Source organism: Strix aluco, chromosome 3 (genome assembly GCF_031877795.1).
Source record: "Strix aluco isolate bStrAlu1 chromosome 3, bStrAlu1.hap1, whole genome shotgun sequence".
NCBI classification, from domain to species: domain Eukaryota; kingdom Metazoa; phylum Chordata; class Aves; order Strigiformes; family Strigidae; genus Strix; species Strix aluco.
Window position 1 is genome coordinate 21,664,452 of NC_133933.1, and position 13,190 is coordinate 21,677,641.

Here is a 13,190-nt window from a genome sequence, read left to right on the forward strand (position 1 = left end):
ATGCTGGCTCACACGCACGGGAGCAGGGAATGCATCCGCCTGCATTTAGAGAGTGGTGTTTCTCTGTTAATACCATCTTTCATCTCTGCGAGGATGTTTTGCTCCCTCTTGAGTTTCGGTCATCTCGTTGACCTTTCTGGTGCCTTCTTAATTCTTTGTAAAACTCAGTTTCATGTTGGCCTAAGCTGACTTAGAGGTAGCACTCCTTTTGTCCAGTGAGATGGCACCTTTGTTAAGTTACATGTGTCCTGAACTTACGCATGGAAAACCATGTCATTAACGATACTCATTTATCTCCACACTTTAGGTTTTGGGATGACGACACCAGCAACTGTGGCTGGAAAAGTATTCCTCATCGTTTATGGCCTTTTTGGGTGTGCTGGGACTATCCTTTTCTTCAACCTCTTCTTGGAGCGCATTATCTCTCTCCTGGCGTTTATCATGAAGGCGTGCCATGAGAGACAGCTGCGAAGAAGTGGTCTCCTACCTCCCAACTTCCGAAGGGGGCCAGCTGTGCCGGGGGTGGGCAGCCTCGTGGGGTGGAAGCCATCTGTTTACCATGTGATGCTGATTCTGGGAATTTTTGCTATTACCCTTTCCTGCTGCGCCTCCGCGATGTACACAGCGGTGGAAGGATGGAACTACATTGACTCCTTGTACTATTGCTTTGTCACCTTCAGCACCATTGGCTTTGGAGATTTGGTAAGCAGCCAAAATGCTGCATACCAAAACCAGGGATTATACAGATTCGGAAACTTCATATTTATATTAATGGGGGTATGTTGCATATACTCCCTTTTTAATGTCATCTCAATTGTAATCAAGCAAGTTTTGAACTGGGTGTTGAAAAAATTCGAATGCAGATGTTGCCCAAAGTGCCATAAATCAAGTACCCGCCTTGGACGTCGCAATGCCATCACCCCAGGAGCTCGCCTACGTCGACATAATATCTCAATGGACGCTGATGGACAGTATGACAGCGACACCGAGGGGAGGAGGCTCTCTGGAGAGATGATCTCCATGAGGGAGCTGACGGCATCAAATAAAGTCTCCCTGGCCATTTTGCAAAAGCAGTTGTCCGAGACAGCCAACGGCTACCCAAGGAACGTTTGTATCAATACGAGACAAAACGGTTTCTCTGCAGGGGTGGGTGCTTTAGCCATCATGAACAACCGCTTGGCAGAAACAAGTGATTCTAGGTAGAGTTTTTGAAATTCCTTTTGTTTCTTTAATAAAAATAAAATGGTGATTAGGGTGGAATTATCACTGTAAACTACCAGAAAGTTTTAAATTCAGAGACAGCCTTGGTATTCATTGGGTGTTCAGCATTTTAGTTTCTGGGGGTTTTATAAGTCTTCTCTAATATGCAGTAACATCTTTACCGTAATGTTAAATTTTTCCCAAAGAGGTTTTTTGGAAGAGGCTTGGATGTCTTTGATGCAGAATCTGATGCAATTATAGAAGAATGGTGTGCATGGTTACAACGGTGTGAAAACCGACATGTTCTTCAGAACGTAGCCTGAACCCAAACTCTGGGTTAAAATGCATATAATGGGCAAGTTCGGCTCCAGATTCAAACTTGGGGTCGATAAGATTTGGCTAAACCAGTATCTCATCCTTTGTTGAAGTCTGGATCTGGCCCTGAACTTTGTACTCGATGGTCTTTGGTAATTCCTCATAGCAAGCCCGTATATAACATACATGTATGTGACTGCAGTTACACCAGTTTTAGGGTGACTGTACTTCACTTGAATAATCCTACTGACTTCAGCGGTAGAGGCTCAGATGGGCTGAATTCCCCTGACTATAGATGTTTTTTAGCCGTTTTGGTCTGAAACACTACCTGCTACCTAATTCTTAAAAGTCAGGGGATTATCAAGAACCATGGTAAAAAGTGCAAAACTATTCCTACCTGCTGAATTACTGAAAACAGGCAATTGCCAACTTTGGTACTGACTTCATTCAGTGCAAGAGAAGCCAGTACCTCTGGTGTCAAATGTTTGCATCACCACTGAAAAGCTTATTTCATTACTTTTACATGAAAATAAGTAGCTAAAATGAATGTAGGCTCTCTGTTGCCCTAATTTGCATATTTTACTCCTGCAATATTGTTTCAGAGATTCATGCAAATTATTTCTTTGTAGTTCTTTGGGGGCCCCAATCCTGTACTTGTTTCCCACAAATCTGATTGTGAAGGTTATACAGAATATGGAGCTTTGAAGCTCCCCCAGAAGCTGGCTTCTCCCAAAATGTTGGTACTATGTCATAAATTGAGCTAAGGCTGTTGCTACTGTCTTAAATCATATTTAACCTGTGCTAGCCCAAACCACTGAAGAACCAGAAGTATCTTCAAGCAAACGTGGTCTAAGTGTCTAGTTTAGCATGACAAATGGGTGCATAGGAATTCCTGCAAATCTCTTTCAGAAATATGTGCAAAGCTCTGGATCCTTTCTCTAAATTCTCTATACTGTGCCACTCCTTTAAGGCTGTGAAGCTAATAAAAAGGCTTATGCTGATTCCAGCAAGGAATATAACTTAAGCTTGAAGTCTTGAGAAGCCACAATGATCAGCTCTTGAAAACAACTTGGGTAATTATAGGCAAGAACATGAGTACTAGGTTGATTGCTGAATAAATTGAAAAAGCTGATGAAAACAAACTAGGAATATTAGAAATGTTTGAAAATATTTCCATGAAGTTTTATATACATATTTTACTCTGTTGTTTATTTACTTTACTTTGTTTTGCATGGGTTTGGGATATCCATCAGTTTGCTTTCCTTTAAATTTGTAGTAGTGCAAAACGTTTTGGAATTTAACCTCAGAAAACTAACTTCTAATTTGAAGTTTTGCACGCTTGAACCTGCCAGCTGATTGTATCTTTTGCCTGAAGGAGAAGGAACCGGAGCAGCAAATAAACAATCACTTGTGGATCTGTATCATACTATAAACGCAGTCACAGCTTTTATCAAGATGCGTTTGGCCAGAAACACTTAATACTTATGTTCTGTATCTACCTGATACGGACTCAAAGAGTACGTGGTATGGCAGAGACCGCATTGAAGAGGCATTCATCTGGCAGGAGCTTCCCTGATGTCAGAGAGACCCCCTGAGGTCCGTGTGTCTGTCTCTGTACTCTATCTCAGATGCTACGTTTGAGTGGCCCTTGGAAGAAGCAGGCAGAGGTCAGAGTGTTTGGTGGTCCTTGAAGGATAAATTTAAGCAGATTGTGTAGGGGCAGGTTGTGGTCTGGGAAAGCTCGAAGACTGACTGCAAAGACCAAGTTCAGGAAGGCACCTTCCAGAGACGCAGGGGACATCTTTGGAAACAGCAGAGGCAGGGAACCAAAAGAATTAAAATATGTTCTTTTCCCTTGGGATTACCCCCAGGGGTAAATCTCTTTAACTATGATGATTTATGAGTTTGTTTATCAAGAGTGTGTATAGAGTGCTAATCTCTTTGCAACTAGACCTCTCTTAGGGTTGTATCTTGGTTGGTACATTTGCCATCACAGGGACTATTACTCATTAGAACAGACCCCACAGCGTGAAGTGCTGCATAAATCGAGGCAGACAGACTCTGTCCCGAAGGATTTAGGAGTTTGAATAGATAGGACCCCAAGCCACAGCAGAATTACTTAGGTTTGTTATTTTGCTCATAAAAACATGTTCAAATGCATTAACATTCTGTGAGTTCAAGAACTATATTTTTATGACAACAAATTTGCAAATTAAGGGGGTTTATTTTTTCAGTAAGTTGTTTTTAAAGGATAAATATTATAACTATGATTAGGCACCTGTTTAAATGTTTGTAAATTGTTTTCAAACTACCTATTCCTGCCTGGAAAATACAGTGAAGTAATATGAAATTGTACATACCTCCTCTGCTACTTCTGTACTTTTTCTGAGTCCAGTCAAAGGCAGACACGCAGTCTGTTATAATATGATTTAAATGTTTTTGAGTCTTTTTGGTACCATTGGTCACAGTGGTGCCATTGCAGGACCCTTTGTAGTTCCTATCGACTCCAAGGGGAGTTGGATTAGCTCCTAGAGCTCAGTTCCCTGGGGGATTTGGGCATCCGATTGCTACTCTATGCACTTAGGTCTAAAGTTCCTTTACTCCCAGGATCCTTGATAAACTCCATTACGCTTCTCCTTAGCCTCATAGGTGTATAAAGTACATGCCTAGTTGTCTACCAGCGCCCCTTTCTTGCAGCACACATATCCCCAGAAGCTGACACAACTCAACCACAGGGACCCCCAGCTCATATCTAAGCTTCATAAAAATCCCCAAACCCATCTGGCTCAGCAAGGCCAGTTTATGAGAGGGTTCAGAGCACGGTTACTGAGCTGGGTCTCACTGGAGAGCAGCTGACAAGGGGTGACATTATGGTTCCCTCATATTCAGTAGCCAAAATATTTTTCAAGGATGCATGAAAACCAAGCTCCAAATCTCTACTTTTCTGCTTACTAGCACTACCTGGACACCCATCACCTGTGTGCACGGGTACATGAGCCAAGAGGACATAGGAGGTTTGAGATCAGTCTTCCCTAGTCCTTCCTGGTCTTTCTTTAGCTTTTTTTTTTTTATGACAACTTCTCTTTAAACTTGCCAGACTTGGGTACCTAACTCCTCTCTTTTATTGTGCGTGGTCCAAGTCAGGATTCCCCAGGGCAGCCTGCTTCTTTTGTGAATTAAACCCTAAACATGCACCAGTTGCACCAAGTGCAATTCCTCCTGGTATTTCATTTTCACAGACAAAGCAGATACCTGCAATACCCGGACACAGGCTGAAGCACAAGAAATCAGGAGGAAACTGAAGGAACGGAGTGGGACAGTGAAAGCACACTGCACTAGATTGCACTTTCTTTTCAGGTAACTTAGAAGTTGTATTACATTTTTGAAATTTTTTTTTCCCCAGGTTTTATTTTTGGACAGCCTTGAAAGAATGCAATTAACTTAGGATTTAAAAGTTCATCTTCCCTGATACAACCCGCTCTGCACCACCCTGCAACAGCAGTGACTCCTACCTGGCACAGACACAGACATCCCAGTTGCCTGCTGAGCAGCTGTACAGGCAGCACAGGCAGGAGCTCAGACCCCATGCCCAAATTGGTCTTTTGCTGTCTGAGGCTGAGAAGAGCATTCAGGAGCAGCAGAAAGCTACAGGGCTTAGGACTTCTATGTGAGCCAGCCCCTAGTGAGAGCAATGATTGCACAGACATAGGCTGCTTGGACTCCAGTGAGAAGAGAGGAGATACCATGTTCATCTGGCCCGTGTGCTAATGCCTTGCAGATGAGAATTAAAATTCAAGTGCAAATTAATAAAGCAAAATGGCCACATTCAAGTGACATCTTCTCTTTCCCCTGGAGCTCAGGGCAGAATGGTTACAAGGAACAGTTTCTTGTGAAACCTGTAGTGTTTGGCAAATCACTGCATTTATTTCTTGGGGTTTGTCTTCCTTGTTTCTTGGACAAAGTTTGGAGTCACACTGAGATGTCATCCGATACTCTTTGGTTTCTTTCCATCTGCAAACACACCGTTTTGTGCAAAATACTCAGATCGCTTTTTATTTCCTTGCAATGCGAAGGATGTCGTTCAGACAATATAGATGTTCAGAGAAGTAATCTCATTGACCTCAGTCACAGATGGAAGTTTCTGAAGGACAAGGCTGTAGTTTGCCTGTGGCCCCAAGGAAGGAGTGTTGCACAAGTAACTCCCATTACCACTAGCAAGACATACAGAGGTACTTTAGGCAGTGGTTGGGGCCATGCAGCAGTAGGAGCAACTAAAAATGGAAATAAGAAGGTCTGTTTTAAAGGATATTTGTGCCTCTTTGACATGTACATGCTAATTGCTAACCCAACTGCCAGCTCTAATTCCAGCAAAAATTACTAGTGGAAGACAGGAGAGGTATAAGAACTACACTAAAGCTCTTGGTGACCGCCCCATGTCATGCTCGGGTTACCCAGAGGCACAATGTGATGCCGCCTGTCAGTGTAGCACCAGTGTCCCAGCCCTGGCCCTTAGTCTTTTCTCCTCCCCAGCTTTCTGCAGGTGAAAATTTGGGTATACTACGAGCCTTTACCTGTATTTAAGTCATGTCTTGACTTGCTACGGAAAGGAGGACTTTAGCAGCAGTGGAAGCCATATAGCCAGGCATGCGGGCTCAGTATAAACCTGATTGCCTATGTGGGATGAATTTATAATTATGTGGAAATTAGCTGTAGCAATGAGACCGTTCTCACTTTTTTGTGTTTTTCTAACCTTTAACTTGAAAAATATTCGGTGACTAATTATTGCAATGAATGTTCAGAGCTAATCTAAATAAAATACTTTGCTGATTGCTAGCAAATCTATGGATATGGCTTCTGCTCTAATTGGATTACTAATGTGCCTCTCCAAACCGACACACATTTTCAATGTTATATTTAAATTATACAATAAATGTTATGTTACATAATACATTCAATTAGGGCATATTAATACTTGATTCGCACAAAATAACTAATGAAGTGTGCATGGCACATTGTACGACCAATATGCAATTTCTTTTTTGTGAATATGACCATATTTGAACTCATATTCTGCTTTCGTGAATGCTCGTGCTAGGAAAAGAGAAGCATTACATTGTGGAAAATGCAGGAAGGTATGGCCAGTTCCACTGAGATTTGATGCATAGGGTATGCATATTAGTGTATGCACAGGAGGTGGTTCATTCTGCATTATAAATATGTTGTGTAGCAATGGCACAGAGGAAGGACTACAGGACTACTTCAGTTTACATGGCTACAGATTGAATGTAGCTACCAATAAAGATGCATGCCTTTTTTCTCATTCTTTTTGTTTATTAAATGTGTAACATCCACACTTTAATTACAATATACCTTGAAACCACCAAAAAAAAAAAAAAAAAAAAAGAAAGATGCAATTGCCCTAAATATTGCATAGCCAAAATGAGGTCTAGGATCAAAAACAAACTTTCAGCTCTCAGGAACAAAAATGGTGTAGTTTTGCTTTGAAGTGGGGATGCAAACCTGCAGCCTTCCTATCTATTGTGTTTAGTAGTCCTTCCCTGGAAACACAAAGAGTAAGTATCGATACAGTTCATAGCACACTACCAAATAATCTGGCAATTTAGCATGAGAAAAAAAAAATGCAAGCTTTTCTCCAGGTACAGCAAGTGTACTGTCATCAAGGAATGAAAAGTGTGCAGAAAGGGAGAGGCTCAGAAGTGTTTTCCAGCAAATCCAGCAGAAAACCAAAGACTTGCATTGCTCTCCATAGGCACATGCATTATACCCAGTCACAAAATGGTGAGACACTGTCACAGCCCCAAGTGGCTCTTTTTGCATCACAGGCTCAGCTACCTCTTCTGGAGCATGGAGAGAAGTATTTTGTGAGACACGGGGGGAAGAGAGAGGGACCCCACACTTAGACTCACCATCTGCACTTCCCTCGGGAGGTGAATGAACACTGTCAAGGGCTGATTTGGAGAAGACGATCACCCAGCCTACTACCAGAAAAGCAGCTGCGCTGGTCCATTACAGTGATGAAGAATATTTTGGGTATGTTGTAGGTGCAGATTCCCACGTCTCCTGTCCCCCCAGTGCCAGGGCCATGTCATGTCATGCCCGGGTGTGTCCTAGCCAGCTCCCAAGCCTGGACTCAGCATGAGGATGTAGGTGGATTTGAAATTGTGTAACAGCATCGTGCCAAGTGTTTTCAGGATTAGGCCCTCCAGCAGGTGATGCTTTATCAGACCATCTAAGAAATACAAAGATGTTCCCATAATCCCTTTGTGCTTCACAGACTGAAAGAATACTTTTTAAAGCCAGTGAATCAGTGCAAAATTAATGCTTTTTTAATAATATACAATAAACATAATGAAAAAAATTACTGATATTTCTAACAATGTGCAATTCAAATATTTTCTCAATGGCTATTATTTCCTAAGTTTTGTATTAGTGAATCAGTTTTATTCCCTGAAAGTAAAATTATGTCCAGAAGATTTGTGCTTATAGTAACATCCATGGGTTGTACAGGTAGCGCAAGAATTCAGTTCGACTTTTATTGTAAAACCTCAGTATCCAAAAGCACAACATGTGAAGAATGATTTGGGGTTTGAGTTGTGTGTGTGTAGACATTGTTTATTTACAAAAATAAAAAAGCTGTTGTTCTACATATACAGACAGACACTTTTTTAGCTCACCAGAATACTACCTTGTTGTATACTCTGCAAAAATATTCGTTCCAAATTTCGAGCCAATTTAAAGTACTTGAATTACAATGTATCTGCTCAAAGCCATTCCTGTTTAGTTTATCTCTTTTTTAAAAGGGCACAGCTTGGTAGGTATCTTTAATGGAGCTGGCATTATTATCTCCTATTACAAACGTCAAGAATTTTACTTCTGCGGTTAATTCCACTAGTTTTGGTATTTACTTACTTCTGTGTTTCATTAATTGCTAATTATAAAAGGAATGACCAGTTCTGTGCTGGTTTCTTGTTGGTATTATTTTTCTGTTTGCATTGATTGCAAACAGCTGAAATATTAACACCAACAAATTATCCAGCAAATGTTCCCAGACACACCAAAATTGGACACTTTTCTGAATATTTTTCTTTTAAAAATTGTTTTGTAAAATCAAATTATGAGTATAAATTATGTGTCATGGTTAGAATCAGCAGACTGAATATTTTTCCTACCAACAGAAACCCTTGACATGAACTCAGTGAAAGATGCTAAAGACCCATTTTTTTGTAAAAAGACCCTCCTGTTTTATTTGCCCTTTTTATCTAATTTGTTTAAAATTTTTAAAAGAACGTCAGAAGGATGTAAATCCTATTTGGAGAATGCCCTATGTTGTACATTTACTCCTATGAATAGAGCTTCTAAAGAGATTAAAATCAAGACTACATGATCACTGCAAACACAATTGCATGTACAGATCTTCAGAATTTGAATATTTTTACCTATTTGTCAATTGCAAACTAAGAGCATGCTAATGTAATTCTAAGTCAGGCAAAGCTCAGGTGAGCTCCGCTCACTATTTACCACTTTTATTAAAAAAAACCACACAGCTACAGCATCGAGAATAATTTACTGACTTGATGCACAAAGATGTTACTTTGTAGGTTGGTTTGGTGGCTGGGAGTTTACACCCGGGTGGTTAAAGCAGCTCGGCTGGGTGATACCAGGCAAGTCCTTTCACTGTGCCTCAGTTTGCCATCCCCCCAGCCTGCCTCAGCTCCTAAGGACAGTGTTTGTCTTCAGGTGTTGTACATGCCTGCCCCTGTCCTTGAATCAGGGCTAGCAACTGTGCTATTTGAATTATCAAGACACAAAAAAATAGAGAAAGGAAAAAGAAAAAAAAAAAAAAAAAGAAAAAATTTTAAAATGAAAAAAGAAGACTAACATTATATTGAGCCACTCTTGAGAAGGAGAGCAAAGTGCTGTAGCCTGCACGAGACTGTTTCTGGCCACCTTTGAACCCTGGTTTGTTCCCAAAACTGGAGCGTTTGGGAGGCAGGTGCAGTTATCGATTCGTTTTACATTCAGCTTCTGCACTGGCAAAGCAGTAATGCTGTGATCCTACTTTACTCATCAAATAGGATAGAGAGATTTGTTTAGGCTTTCTGTGTGATGACAGCATATATAAATATTACAAGATGAATCAATTACCAAGTCTGGTTATATTTGCTATGACATCTTTATCAGTAAAAAAGGGAAAAAATGTTTTACCATCCTACAAGTACAGTGAAGCAACAAAAGAAGTGGTGCTCTGAACAGAAAGTAAAGTGCTAAAATACACAGTTGGGCCCCAAAGATCAGACATGCAACACAAAATTACCACAGTGTTCATTTCTAATGCTCAATGCACCTGCATCTCCAGGGAATGCCTCAGTTGCTGACAGCACTGGGGTAGTCAAGGCTTATATTTTTTTCATCTGTATGAAAGCAAAATGTATTTGAGGGCATGCCTTAGTCTGAGTAGCACTCAGGGATGGAGTTGTCTCCATCCCCAAATTTAAGCATGCCCATGGTCCAAAGCCCATGAATACTGGTCCAGTCCCCATCAGCAAATGGACCTGCCTTGGGGTGTCTGATTTTTGGACAGCAGCTGAATGTTATGGCAACCTGCAGCCACCTCCTCCAGCCAAGACTCCCCTGGCATGAGATCCACCCCACCAACCAGCCCCCTGGTCTGTAGCCAGCAAATGTACAGCCAGGAAAGCGGTGCAAATCATCAGCAATGCGGTCATATCCCTGCCTTCTTAATGGGCTAAAACCTTCAGAAAATTATTGCCCATTATTCACAGCCTACACACAAGATGCCATGATTTTCAGTTTTCCTGTGCCGATCATTCAGTCCATTTGACAGCTGACCTTCAAATGGTCATGGTTTTTCAAAAAAAATATTCAAAAATAAAAAAACCCCAAACCCCCAATATCAGCACATCAGAAAAGCAAAATGATCCTAAATGAGACAGTAATGATCTCACATGTAAAAGCTGTGAGCAGAGCTGCCTCTGTCTGTAGCAGCCAGCTGCTGCTGGCTCCAGTGGGAGAAGTCTGGGTTCAGGAGAGCATCAGCTGGATGTTTGGGGTGCTGGACATGGCCCTGTGAACAGCTGCAGCACCAACAATGGAACTTTCCGAACAAGTATCTGCAGCTGTTTCTACACTGTTAGGGACATTTTTCATCACCAGTACTGAAATCAGAGGATGGCAGCAAGTCTTACACAAGCTTTTTACTGTCACCGGTGAATATGGGTATTAGCCAGGGATTATTACAACAACCGGGAGGAATTTCAGCTGAGCATTGGTCAGAAAAAATGACATTTCTCTGGCCAGAAACAGCTGCAGCAGGTCCCAGTGCCTGGCATCACTCAACACATTCCCAAACTGTTGAACAATACAGAAATTACCTAAATAAGCCAAAAGAGCTGATAGGTTCTAGGAACCAAATGCTGCTCTTGCCTGAATCTGGAGTAAATTAGTTGAAATGCAGGTAGTAAATAGCCTAATTAAATAGGTGCGACGACTTTTGAATGCCTGCTAGAAGTCAAAAGGAGCTGTACGTACTTTTCCAGCACAATTTCGGTTGTGTCAAGAGGTAAATGAAGTATAAATTCCTGTAAAACACTGATTAGAAAACACAGATTTCTATTCTCTTTCAGATGATGCTTCCTAGCAAAACACTAAACAGGAATAAATTTCAACATTGAAATCTATTTAAACAAGTGGCGTTTTTAAAAATGCTTTAATTCTGGGTTGACGGGAACTTTGCCTCCAACACAAACATAATTGTGAGTGCTCGTACTGAACCAGTCCTGGTTTTTGATGTCAGCTCAGGAATTTCCCCCTATAAGATCTTTGAATGAAGAGGACTAAAAGCCATATACAAAGCCAGTTAAATACAGATCCCATTTCTACTGGTACGTTATATACAGTTTGCAAACAAAAATGGATATTTTGGGCTTGGCACCCCTTCATTCACAGAAGCATGGCTACAGACCTAGGAGGCAGAGACGGCTGATGAGCAGCCGCATTGCAAAGCGGTGCAGAGGCGTTGGTGGAGGATGTGTAGAGCTGGTAATTAATGAGACCGTGGAAGAACCCACTGATGGTGTTTGGGGAACATTCCTGTGTGTTTTTAATGCTGTGATACATGACCAAGTATGAATTCTGTACATCTGGGAGAATGTCAAATTCCAGGTGATATTTGGATTGTTGCAATTAAGCTATTACAAAGACTTTTGAAATAAACAGGAGAAAAAATGTTGCCTGGGATGTGTATGCAAGTACTCTTCTTTACTGACCATGATGGGGAGCAGGAGGTGAGGCAGAAGCACCTCCTGGCTGAGAGATCCTCTCTGAAACGTATGGCTTGGAGACCACGGAGCCATAAGGGGAGACCCCACAACCCCCCAAATACTGACTAAACCATGTGTGGTCGAGCAGAGCCAGGGAGGATAATAACTAGTGTGACATACTTCTAATGTACATGATGATCATCTATTAAAGTCTGCAGCTGACTGATCCTTTGCTTTACAGTAAAATGGAGAGCAGATGGAAACTGTTTGCTCTGCAAACACCTATAAGGAACTTCCTATATATCCCCTCTCCCCAACTTCCATTGAAATCAATAGGATCCATCTGTCTAAGGTATTAAGATAAATCCTGGAAATTTTGGTATTGACTAGAAAGGCACTTAAAAAATCAATCACACTGCAAACAGAGAAGTATCACTGCACTAAACGTGAAGGCTTGCTAATCTTGCTAGATAACATGGACCCAAAGTGCAAACCTTTCTGGTTTATAAACCCAGCCAAAACCCATCTTGCTATCCCCATCTCCTTAGCTAATTAAAACAAGCCCCAACAAGAGCTGGTGCTGGGCGCATGCTCTGGATGGCATCCACTGCTGCAGTGCCCCAGACAGACACACAGCCTGTGAGGGCTGGCTGACAGCTCCTGCTTGCCAAAATGCACACAAATTGTTTTCCCAGCAGAAAGGGAAGGCTGAAGAGTTGCAGCCACCAGAAGTTATGCTGGGCCAGGCAGCGAAGGTAAGAGGGAAGCTGCTGGCTGTTCAGCACTGGTTTCATTGATGCTAGGTGTCCTCAAATGTGCTGACATTGGGAGTACCAATTCCCCTGGGATGTATTTGGGGGTCTCCCATTCTTCAAAGAAGTCAAGATTTTCAGACTATTTCAGTTTCTTCAGAATTTTAATCATGAAGTTCTCCATCACAAAGTATGGGGGCAAAACCCTGGTAATCTGATAGGTATTCATATTTACAGAAAATTCCTTTTTTTAAAAAAAAAAATATCAATTACACTTTCTATACCACTCCATTTTGATGTTACTCTTCTGGTTCCTTCCTGGTTTGCAAATATATCCCTTCCTGAGGAACCACCAGCTACCTCAGTTCATTTCCTAAAGGGAAAAACCCAGTACTGAGCTCTGCTCTCCAAGAAGGCAGCAAAGCAAATGAGAGGAAGAGAAAATTCACCTGGATGGGCAGCACCAGCAGCCCCCACAACTGCTCCAGAGATCTTTCAAGTGGCTCATCCTGGCATAGGTGAAAGGTCACTGTGAGAGCATCCATCCTTGGTGCCTGTCAGGAGGTGGGAGAAGACAACTGGCTTGCTGGGAGATGACTTCCCTTGTTTCTGCTGCTGGTGG

At 41.7% G+C, this 13,190-nt stretch overlaps 1 protein-coding gene across 2 annotated transcripts in view; it reads left to right on the forward strand.

Annotated features, from left to right (window-relative positions):
- The window catches only part of KCNK12 (potassium two pore domain channel subfamily K member 12), a 30,345-nt gene extending 18,552 nt beyond the window's left edge, over positions 1 to 11,793 (forward strand). The window contains exons 2-3 of one of the 2 annotated variants that reach the window (XM_074817695.1): positions 308 to 1,199; positions 4,755 to 11,793. In XM_074817695.1, the coding sequence (XP_074673796.1) occupies positions 308 to 1,199; positions 4,755 to 4,791 (929 nt within the window). In that variant the 3' untranslated portion in view covers positions 4,792 to 11,793. Of the gene's footprint in view, positions 1 to 307 lie in introns of both variants that reach the window. The other variant, XM_074817697.1, reaches the window with a different exon arrangement.
- The last annotated feature ends 1,397 nt before the right edge of the window (positions 11,794 to 13,190 follow it).